Consider the following 11,304-nt stretch of genomic DNA (forward strand, 5'->3'; position numbering starts at 1 on the left):
GAGCTGTTGAACTTGATTGATGAAAAGAGATTGACAGCTGTGTGTCATGGCCAGTTATATCAAGGAGAATGGCAAGAGCCTACAACAAGAGGGTGCGCCCCAGAAAATTTGAAGTGGGGCAACAAGTGTTGAAACGAATCCTGCCACACCAAGCAGAAGCAAAGGGCAAGTTCGACCCGAATTGGCAAGGACCATTCATTGTAACCAGAGTATTGTCCAATGGCGCTTTATGTTTAACAGATATTGAAGGAAAATGCGTCGACATGGCTATCAATTCCGACACAGTTAAGAGATATTATGTATGATCTCTTTTGATTGTAATTGACATTTGTTTGTGGTTGACATTTATCGGAGAATGAAATGACGAAGGCAATTCTTTCTTCTATTAAAACACTTTAACCTTTGCTTACCCTTTTGAGCCTTATTTATTCTTTCATATCCCTCTTTTGGATTCAGTAATTAAAAATAAAAGATAAAAGAAAGAAAAACAATAATAAAGACAAAAGAAAATCACAAGAAAAACAAAGGAGTTGGGAACTACGTTTGACCTGATTCCTCAAAGAAGGATACGTAGGCGCCTCACGGCTCGGTCATAGTGTAACAAAAAAATAAGAATCCCCAAGCAAGAAAAACTAGGGCAGAAGTTGTGTTTGTAATTTTGGGAAGAAGTTCGATTCCAAGAGTTGTAATGTTTTACCCATCAAAATGATTTTAAACCCTTTTGATACCACTTTCTTTTAGCCATACAAAAAAAAACCCATATTGATGTCCAAAAAAGACCTCCCGATCAGTATTGGAGAAGTGCCAAGTCACGCAAATGGAAGTCGGGAATAACACTCTAATCCCCAACAGAGAAGAGGATCATAAGTTAGAAGTGAATTGATAGTCGAAAGAATCTCCAGCAGAGAGAGTCATATCGGTAACACTCCAATCCTCAGCTGAAAAAAAAATGAGAGAGTCTTATCGGTGAAAACCTCCACAGGCACCATAAGACAATGGGAGTTGAGAGAAATAAAATGAGAGAGTCTTATCGGTGAAAACCTTCACAGGCACCATAATGCGACGGGAGTTGAGAGAAACGAGAGAGTCTTATTAGTGAAAACCCCTCGAAGGGCACTATGAGGCGACAAGACAAGATGGGCGGAAAGGATCCGCATTTGGCAAAGAGCTGAGTGCTTGTTTATCCCCAGCAAGATGACGTCGTCCGAAAGATGGATTGATACAAATAGACTGGGTTGGTTAATCCGGAATGCATGACATGATCATTGGGATCGGTTATAGCATTCAGATAAGTTCTTTTCTTTCCTTTTCCCCAGCATTTGTTCAGAAAAATTTCTTCTTTTATCTTTTGAAATCATCACTTTTTCATTTCTTGGTTTAAAGACTTTACCCCCCCCCCAGCAGTTTGTTTTTGAAAAGGATTTTCAGAGCTAATTACCAGTTGTCAAGATGGTGCAAAAGCACAATGTGGATAGGACGGGCCAAAGATAATGCAATGGAAAGAGAAAGACGTTCGTTGCAAGACAAAATGATGGATTGGTCGAGGATTCTAGGGGAAGTTGGAGAAAAAAAAAACAACAACAGTGGAAAAGTTATGGATCAAACTACAAGAGGATCCCCAGCAGATTTGCGAGATGCAGGAACAACTCCGACAGATTATCGACCAAGTTCCGCGATGGTCGGACAACACAGAGCGGGGAAGGAAGAGAAAAGAAAAACCATCCCCGGCAGGAATATCATCCCCAACAAGTTTTGTAGCAAAGCAGGGAAAAGAAAAAGGGAAAAACCATCTCCAGCAGAAGTGGCGCGACCACTCGCCCCATTTTAAACTAACAAATTTTTCTTTGATTTGAAACATGGCAAGGAAATATTATTGACCGCAGGAAGACAGGGTCACAAGGAAGATTATCAAACTGGGGCAGAAATTTTCTCTCATTACGAAAATTTTCTTAAAATCAAATAGTCATTTGGGAAAGAGAGAAGATAACACAAGTGTTGAAGGAAGAAAAATCCCCCAGCAGTATACGAGAAGGGAAAAACAAGTTTTAAGAGAAAATCAATCTTGGAAGAAGCAAGATAATCAGTATCATCCTCACCATTGTTAAAAGAAGAAAGATAATTCCCCAGCAGTGCTATTCCCGGCAGGTTTCAGGGAAGTGAAAACACCAGCTTTAAAGGAAATAGTCTTTGAAGAAGGAAAATGACACATTGATGAAATAAAATATCAGTGTTATCCCCAACAATTTTCAGAGGAATAAAACACCAGATTTAAAGCAGTTGTTGAAGTCAGGAGCCCGCCTGTAGAACGGAGGTTGTTAAAATTTAAGTTGTTGAAGTCAGGAGCCCGCCTGGAGAACGGAGGTTGTTAAATTTTAATTTGGAAAAGTCAGGAGCCCGCCTGTAGAACGGAGGTTGTTATATCTTTAAGTCGGAGAAGTCAAGAGCCTGCCTGGAGAATGAAGGCTGAATTATTTTAAGAAAGTTGCTGAAGTCAGGAGCCCGCCTGGAAAATGGAGGTGTTACATTTAAGTTGTTGTTGAAGTCAGGAGCCCGCCTGGAGAATGGAGGCTGAATTATTTTGAGAAAGTTGTTGAAGTCAGGAGCCCGCTGGAGAATGGAGGCTGATTTATTTTTCAAAATTGAAGTCAGGAGCCCGCCTGGAGAATGGAGGCTGATTTATTTTTTCAAAGTTAGAGAAGTCAGGAGCCCGCCTGGAGAATAGAGGTGATAAAATTTAAGAAGTTATTGAAGTCAGGAGCCCGCCTGGAGAATGGAGGCTGAATTATTTTAAGCAGTTATTGAAGTCAGGAGCCCGCCTGTAGAACGGAGGTTGTTAAAATTTAACTTGTTGAAGTCAGGAGCCCGCCTGAAGAACAGAGGTTGTTAAATTTTAATTTGGAGAAGTCAGGAGCCCGCCTGTAGAACGGAGGTTGTTATATCTTTAAGTCGGAGAAGTCAGGAGCCCGCCTGGAGAATGAAGGCTGAATTATTTTAAGAAAGTTGCTAAAGTCAGGAGCCCGCCTGGAAAATGGAGGTGTTACATTTAAGTTGTTGTTGAAGTCAGGAGCCCGCCTGGAGAATGGAGGCTGAATTATTTTGAGAAAGTTGTTGAAGTCAGGAGCCCGCCTGGAGAATGGAGGCTGATTTATTTTTCGAAATTGAAGTCAGGAGCCCGCCTGGAGAATGAAGGCTGATTTATTTTTTCAAAGTTAGAGAAGTTAGGAGCCCGCCTGGAGAATGGAGGTGATAAAATTTAAGAAGTGGAAGAAGTCAGGAGCCCGCCTGGAGAATGGAGGTGATAAAATTTTGAGTAGTTGTTGAAGTCAGGAGCCCGCTTGTAGAACGGAGGTTGTTATATTTTAAGTTGAAGAAGTGAGGAGCCCGTCTGGAAAATGGAGGTGTTAGAATTTAAGAAGTTGTTGCAGTCAGGAGCCCGACTGAAGAATGGAGGCTGGATTATTTTGGGAAGTTGAAGAAGTCAGGAGCCCGCCTGGAGAATGGAGGTCTTAAGATTTTGAGGAGGATGTTGAAGTCAGGAGCCCGCCTGCAGAATAGAGGAGTGCATTTCAAGATCAAATAGAAGTCTATAATGAGGGGAGTGTAATAAAGATCCCCAGCATAACAAGCTTTAATGTAGGAAGTGGTGTCCGCAGCAGACAGAACGGAATAATAAAATTTATGCTCAAAAAGGCAAAAGGCTAGTGTTATCCCCAGCAGTTTTCGAAAGAAAGGCACCAGAGGAAACGCAAGCCGACAAGAGAGAGGCAACCAGAGCAAGGGGAAGACAGATAAGATTTTGTAATTCCTAGCTTAGTCTAGCTTCTTATTTTCTTTTGGCACGGTGTAATAAGGAGATCGGTTAGCAGTAGCAACAGCGAGCAACAACAGTAACATCAATCCCATGGTAGTCCCAGCTACCAAAACTTTCCGAACTACATTGACCTGATTCCCTTTTAGCCAGGGATATGTAGGAAACCTTTGAAGCAAGGTTCGGTCAAATCTTTCAAAAATGCTTCACACAGAATAGTCAAACAGGCAAAAATCGCTCGTATCCGCTCACTTTATCTTTGTACGAAAACTCTTCGTATTTTCGGACAAAGAGGGGCAGCTGTGAGCACGTGATTTTTGCCTCACAAGAACTACTCCAAAAGAAATCACAAATAATTTTTCTTTGTATGCAATTTTTAGAATTTATGTGGCATTTTTGGATAATTATTTGTGTCCGTAAATGTTTACCTTGTTATAGTTAATTAAAAAATAAAATAAAAATACATGCTGCATGCATATCTAGAATTTAAATATGCATTTAAGAATTAATTAAACCATTATGTGGCTCTAAAAGGAATATCATAAAAATATGCGTGTTATTCTATTTGTTGTCGTTGTGTGATTTTATTTTAAGGTTTTAATTTGTGTGTTAATTGTTGTAAGTGTTAATTAATATTAGTGTTAGTTTTATTTTGATTTTACAAATCAATTAGGAATTGTGTTTAAAATTAGAAAATTAAAGAAGGAAAAGGAAAAGAGTTCAAAAATATGAAGAAATTCGGACTGGGCCAGTTTTTAAAAGAGAAGTCAGGCCCAATATCACACCCAACCCAGGCCCAACTTACCAGTCTCAGAATCCAACCAAACGACGTCGTTTTTGGGTCAAAGCTTCTGGGCCGTTGATCTCACGTATCCAACGGTCAGGATCACCAATCCATTACCCGTATAATCTTATCCGACCCGCTTCCATACCCGTCCTCCCCACCAAACGACCCCGTATTCAATTAAAATGGTTGATCGAGGCCGTTGATCTCACGTATCCAATGGCCCCGATTAATTCAATCATTTTAATATAACAAATCCCATCAGACCCCCCTCCCAAACCAATCCCCCACCCCTCTTCGTCTTTAACGACCCCAATCCCTCCCCAAACCCTAGAGCCGCCACACCACCCCTTCGCCTGAAACCCAGCGGAAACAACGCCGCCCGCCACCCAAATAACATCCCTGAACCCCCGAGCCTTCCTCAATCCAAATCTATGACCCTTGTTCCTCGACTCGTTACAGAACTCTTCGAATCTAAGATCGAAGAGTCGACCCCAAAACCCTAGGTCGTCCAATCTGGACCAAATCTACACCCAATAATCCCCTGACCTCCCTCATGCGTAAACTACTATTAATCCCGTTCGAATCTCACGAGAACTGCTCGAATCCCAAATAGAACAAAGAAAAGAACCCTAGATTCCAAGAAGTCGGAGTTCGTCGAGATTGGGGAAAAAACTTGAGGTCTCGACTGACCTTAGTCGAGTGTTCTCAGTCAGAACAATCGATTAAGGTCCGTTCGGCCTCAAAAAGGTCAAAACTGGTTCAAGACTGGGACAATTTTTTTTAAAATCAGAGGTATTTTTTCCTTTCTTTCTTTCCCTTTATTCATGTATTCTATGTGTATGTCGTTGCCTATTTTATTAATTTGTGTAATTTTTCTATTTTTTAGATCAGTTCTGTTTCATCATTAGACCTTTTCATTTTTGTCCAATTTTGTCATTTGTTTGTGTTTGATGTAATTGTGGTGAGTTATAATGCGTATAATCGATTCGAATAAGTTCGTCGATTAGTTGTTTTATTATAAATCCTTGCCTCTGTTAATGTTGATTTAGGCAGCCTGTTTACTATTTTAGACCGATCATTAACATTTGTTGTAAGTAATTAGTTACTTATTTCATGTCGATTAATTCGTTTTGTTTGTTCAATAAGCAGATTAGTCAAATGTTGTTAGGTGTGTTTGATCTGGAGCCATTAGATCTCGGGGCATTGTCATTGAACTGACAATGAACCTGCCCTCATATTACCTTCATTCATGTGCATATTAATTCAAGTTTCAATTTCAGTTTAATTGATTTTATTAGAATCTTTGTAAATTCAGTTTGTTTGTTTCAACTGAGATTCGACCTCAGTCATTTAGCTGTCAATAAGTGTGTTTATAGCTGTTAGTCAGAGTTAATGTTCACATCTTTGATAGTTGGAACAAGTTGCACAATAAAAGGTTGCCAGGCAATAATATCAAGGGGTTTGCAGGGTTAGTTTGGGAATTAGCATACCCACCAATTAAACTAGGATCCTATTAGACTAAGAGGAAATATTTCTTAATGGGAAAGACACTTTTGCTGATTTTAAGGGGCTGGAAGGGGCACTAATAATCAGCACTAGATAATGGGTTAATTAAGAAATAAAAAGTAGGATACTAAGTGGACAAGGCACTAGCTGAAAGGCTTATTTAAGATAACTGGAAATCTGAAAAATGGGGGGACAGATTTGAGAAGAAAAGAAAAAGACTGAAAAAGAGAAAAAAAAAACTGGATTAAGAAGAAAGAAAAGATCTGGAAAAAAAAAGTAGGACAGATTTTAGAAAAATCAGACAGGGATCAGAAAAAACATATACTGAAAAAGAGAGAGTTTAAGAGAAAAGGATACTAGTCCGTTGGAGTTTTATGCAGAACATAAATTCCAAACACTGGTTTTGCCCCTTTTTGATTGCTGAATCTATTTAGCAATCCATTTGTTCTGCTTCTGACCTTATCCGAGATTATTACTGGGTGTTTATATTGTTATTGGGTATTGCTGGAATTCTGTTGGTCCTTTTAAATCTGTTATTGGTTTACTTTTGCGGGTTATTGTTGGTTTATTGCTGCTGTTGCTGGGCTGCATATTACTCTGCTGATATTCTTCTTCTTGTACTGACTATACCAGGTACACATTCTGTATAATTCTCGGTTATTGTGATGAAATGAAGCAAGTTTTCTGCTGCATAGTTATAGTAGAAATTTCTTCTACACATGTAAAAATAAATTTGCTTATGAAGTATGTATTTATCCTATGAAATTCATGTGTTCTGAGCTCCGGTAGACTGATGGGCTGTTTATTTAAACTTAAGGGCTAACATTGGACATATTATATTAAGATTCTGGAACCAAGATTTTGTTAAGTTAATTAGATGCGTGATTCATGGAAGCACGATAGTTCTATAACTAACAAAATGATTTAATGGGTATTGGTTAATGGAATCTTAATTTGCTTTCATATGTATATTCCCTTAAATCATTTTTCTAGGATATAATTGATTTTGAAATCAGCATGATGTCCATTTTAAGTTTTATGGTCTGGGATTCATTGTTATGAAATGAGTATTAATACTGGGTTAATAATTCATGGGCGTAGTTAATCAAATGAAACATGATGTATTATAAGATGGCTTTGAATTTTGCTCGCAAATATTATTAAAATCCAAATAGTCATATCGTTTAGTCAAAATTCAAATCCCTATTAGGAATCATCATTAGTTAAATAGTTAGAATAAGCCAAGTTTTTTTTTAATTTGACAAACTGAGAACATGCCTAGTATAATGTAACTAGGTAGTAGCATGTAAATAAATTGAGACTTTTTCTCTTTCATTTTGTAGAGACAAATTTAATAAATAAAAATGTAGGCATTTTAGGATTGTCTTTCTAAAATAAATGAGATGAGCCTCGCCGAATAAAAATACAAAATTGCAGGGCCCTTAGTAAATATTCTCTTTAAAATTGCTTAGACTTCGGGATGGACTGTTTAGCAAAATTCCACGGCCCTACCCAAAGTAATTGATACGTTAGTCGTTTTAGGCGCGTCTTCAATAATTTAATTTTCTTAAACTCGGGTGCACATTTATGTGACCCAAATCCAAATCTCGACGGAGTAAAAGGTGTCGACAACCACGGGTACATTGATTGTGACGCGGTTCGAGATACATTTTCACAACGTTGCAATTCCCTGTAAAATAGTAATAATAATAATAATAATAATAAAAGCGGTAAAAAGTTAAAATTTGCACATGAGCTCATAATTGTAAAAAATCAGAAAAACAAGCCAAATATGACAGTTGAGCGATCGTGCTAGAACCACGGAACTCGGGAATGCCTAACACCTTCTCCCGGGTTAGCAGAATTCTTTATCCGAATTTCTGATTCGCGGACTGTAATACAGAGTCATTCTTCTCCTCGATTCGGGATTAAATTGGTGACTTGGGACACCCTAAATCTCCCATGTGGCGACTCTGAAATAAATAAATAAATCCCGTCTCGATTGTCCTTTAATTGGAAAAAACTCCTTCACCCCTCGCGGGGCCGAAAAGGAGGTGTGACAAACCTGTGAGCCCATCTTTAAGCTGCTGAAGAAGAATGTTGCGGTCAAGTGGACTGACGACTGTCAAGAAGAATTTGATAAGATTAAGAGGTACATGTCGAATCCACCTGTGCTGGTCCCACCAGAGCCTGAAAGACCTTTAATTCTCTATTTGATAGTCTTGGATAATTCTTTTGGCTGTGTATTGGGTCAACATGACATCACGGGAAAGAAGAAGCAAGCAATCTATTATCTCAGTAAGAAGTTCACTCCCTATGAGGTTAAGTACATTTTGCTTGAGAGGACATGTTGTGCCCTGACTTGGGTTGCACAAAAGTTGAAGTATTATCTGTCGTCCTACACTACTTACCTCATTTCCCGCATGGATCCTCTAAAGTATATCTTTCAGAAGCCTATGCCCATGGGAATACTGGCGAAGTGGCAGATTTTACTTACTGAGTTTGACATCATCTATGTGACTCGGACCGCGATGAAGGCTCAAGCCTTGGCCGACCACTTGGCTGAGAATCCGGTGGATGATGAATATGAGCCACTGAAGACTTATTTTCTTGATGAAGAGGTAATGTGTGTTGACGAGGTTGACCAAGATGAAAATCCAGGTTGGAAACTCTTCTTTGATGGAGCTGCTACCATGAAAGGGGTCGGAATATGGGCTGTACTTATCTCTGAAACAGGGAAACACTACCCTATAACAGCTCAGCTTCGATTTTATTGCACCAACAATATGGATGAGTACGAAGCATGCATTCTAGGTTTGAGGTTAGCTGTAGACATGGGAGTCCAGGAAATACTGGTTCTGGGAGATTCAGATTTGTTGGTTCATCAGATTCAAGGAGAATGGGAGACTCGAGATTTGAAGCTCATACTGTACCGATAGTGTCTACATGATCTTTGTCAACGGTTCAGGTCGGTTGAATTTAGACATATTCCCAGGATTCATAATGAGATTGTTGATGCCTTGGCCACTCTGGCGTCAATGTTACATCATCCGGACAAGGCTTATGTCGACCCTGTGCACATCCAAATCCATGATCAACATGCTTATTGTAATGTGGTGGAGGAGGAAATCGATGGCGAACCTTGGTTCCACGATGTCAAAGAATACATCAGGTCGGGGGTATATCCAGTACATGCTACAGGTGACCAAAAAAGGACCATTCGACGTCTGGCTAGTGGATTTTCTTGAGTGGAGGAATTTTGTACAAGAGGACTCCAGATTTAGGACTGCTGAGGTGCATAGATGCTAAAGAAGCTTCAACTATCATGGCCGAAGTGCATTCTGGAGTTTGTGGGCCACACATGAACGAGAATGTCTTGGCAAAGAAGATACTTCGAGCAGGTTATTATTGGCTCACCATGGAACGGGACTGTATCAGTTTTGTTCGCAAGTGTCATCAATGCTAGGTACATGGTGATTTGATTCATTCTCCCCTATCTGAGTTACACACAATGTCTGCACCTTGGCCCTTTGTTGCTTGGGGCATGGATGTCATTGGACCAGTTGAGCCGGCAGCGTCAAACATGCATAGGTTTATTCTGATGGCCATTAATTACTTTACCAAGTGGGTCGAAGCTGTAACTTTCAAGTCCGTGACCAAGAAGGTGGTGGTGGATTTTGGTCATTCAAATATCATTTGTTGGTTCGGAATTCCCAAGGTGATCATCATAGACAATGCTGCTAATCTCAGCAGTCATTTGATGAAAGAGGTATGCCAACAGTTCAAGATCATGCATCGAAACTCCACTCCGTATCGCCCCAAGGCAAATGGAGCTGTTGAGGCTGCTAACAAGAACATAAAGAAGATACTTCGTAAGATGGTTCAAGGTTTTAGGCAGTGGCATGAAAGGTTGCCTTTTTCCTTACTGGGTTATTGCACTACTATTCGCACTTCAATAGGTGCAACTCCTCATCTATTGGTATATGGAACTGAGGCAGTTATACCTGCAGAAGTTGAGATACCATCCCTTCGGATCGTTGCAGAAGCTGAAATTGATGATGATGAGTGGGTCAAAACCCAGCTAGAGTAGTTGAGTTTGATTGATGAGAAAAGGTTGGCTGCAGTATGTCATGGTCAATTGTATCAAAAGAAAATGGCAATGGCATACAACAAAAAGGTGCGTCCTTGGAAATTCGAAATGGGCCAGATGGTATTGAAACGTATCCTTCCTCATCAGGCTGAAGCTAAAGGCAAGTTCGCCCCAAACTGGCAGGGGCCGTTCATAGTGACAAGAGTGTTGCCCAATGGTGCTTTGTATTTAACAGACATAGAAGGCAAATGTGTAGATATGGCTATTAATTCTGATGCAGTTAAGAGGTACTATGTATGATTTCTTTGCTTACCGTCAGTTGTATTTTGTACTTGGCATGTTCAAAGTTGAAATGACGAGGACATTTTGTTCTGCTACCCGAACACTTTTATCCTTGTTATCCTTTTTGAGCCTTATTTATTATCTTTCATACCCCTCTTTTGGAATCGGTAGTAGAAGTAGAGAATGAAAAAATGATGACGAATGAGTGAAAATAAGAAAAACGAAAAAGAAAAGAAAAAAAGAAAAAGAAAGCAAAAAGAAAAAAAGAAAAAAAGAAAAAAGAAAAGAAGAAAAAAGAAAAAAGAAAAGAAAAGCAACAAAAACAAATAACTTCCTTTTGAACTACATTCGACCTGATTCCTTTTAAGGATACGTAGGCAGCCATACGGTTCGGTCCCATCAAAATATAAATTAAAATTCCCCAACCCAAAGAAACTGGGCCAGAAGTTTGGGTTTTGAAAAGATCTGATTCCAAAAGTTGTAATTTTAACCCCTTTTTTCATCTTAAATTAGTTTGAGCCTTCATGCCACCCTTTCTTTCTAACCCTGTCCAAAAGCCTACATTACGGTCCAAAAAAAAAGGACTTATGATCAATCTTTGAGGATGCCAGGTCAAGAGAGACAGAGGAATGATTTACATCATGGGTAACACTTTGATCATGGGCACAAAGGATAATTGAATAAATGAGAGAGCCTTATTGGTGAAAACCCTCACGGGCACCGTAAGGCGATGGTGAGCTGAGAGAAAATTTAAAATGAGAGAGTCTTATTGGTGAAAACCCTGGCGGGCACCATAAGGCGATGGTGAGTTGAGAGATGAACAAATAAAAG

At 39.5% G+C, this 11,304-nt stretch overlaps 1 protein-coding gene across 1 annotated transcript; it reads left to right on the forward strand.

Moving 5' to 3' along the window:
* The first annotated feature begins 8,632 nt into the window (after window positions 1–8,632).
* LOC138876966 (uncharacterized) lies at window positions 8,633–10,191 on the forward strand. The gene is made up of 3 exons (XM_070156268.1): window positions 8,633–8,922; window positions 9,070–9,302; window positions 10,061–10,191. The coding sequence occupies exons 1-3, from the start codon at window positions 8,633–8,635 to the stop codon at window positions 10,189–10,191; spliced, it is 654 nt and encodes a 217-aa protein (XP_070012369.1).
* Window positions 10,192–11,304: the final 1,113 nt, after the last annotated feature.

This window comes from Nicotiana sylvestris, chromosome 1, assembly GCF_000393655.2.
Source record: "Nicotiana sylvestris chromosome 1, ASM39365v2, whole genome shotgun sequence".
NCBI lineage: Eukaryota > Viridiplantae > Streptophyta > Magnoliopsida > Solanales > Solanaceae > Nicotiana > Nicotiana sylvestris.

What these genes read in the sequence shown, in the direction of transcription:
- LOC138876966 (XM_070156268.1), top strand. Translation starts at nt 8,633, where the DNA reads ATGAAGGCTCAAGCCTTGGCCGACCACTTGGCTGAGAATCCGGTGGAT. An exon ending in GCATGCATTCTAGGTTTGAG is followed by an intron (nt 8,923 to 9,069) that starts GTTAGCTGTAGA and finishes TCAACGGTTCAG; the next exon opens with GTCGGTTGAATTTAGACATA. An exon ending in ATATCCAGTACATGCTACAG is followed by an intron (nt 9,303 to 10,060) that starts GTGACCAAAAAA and finishes GCACTTCAATAG; the next exon opens with GTGCAACTCCTCATCTATTG.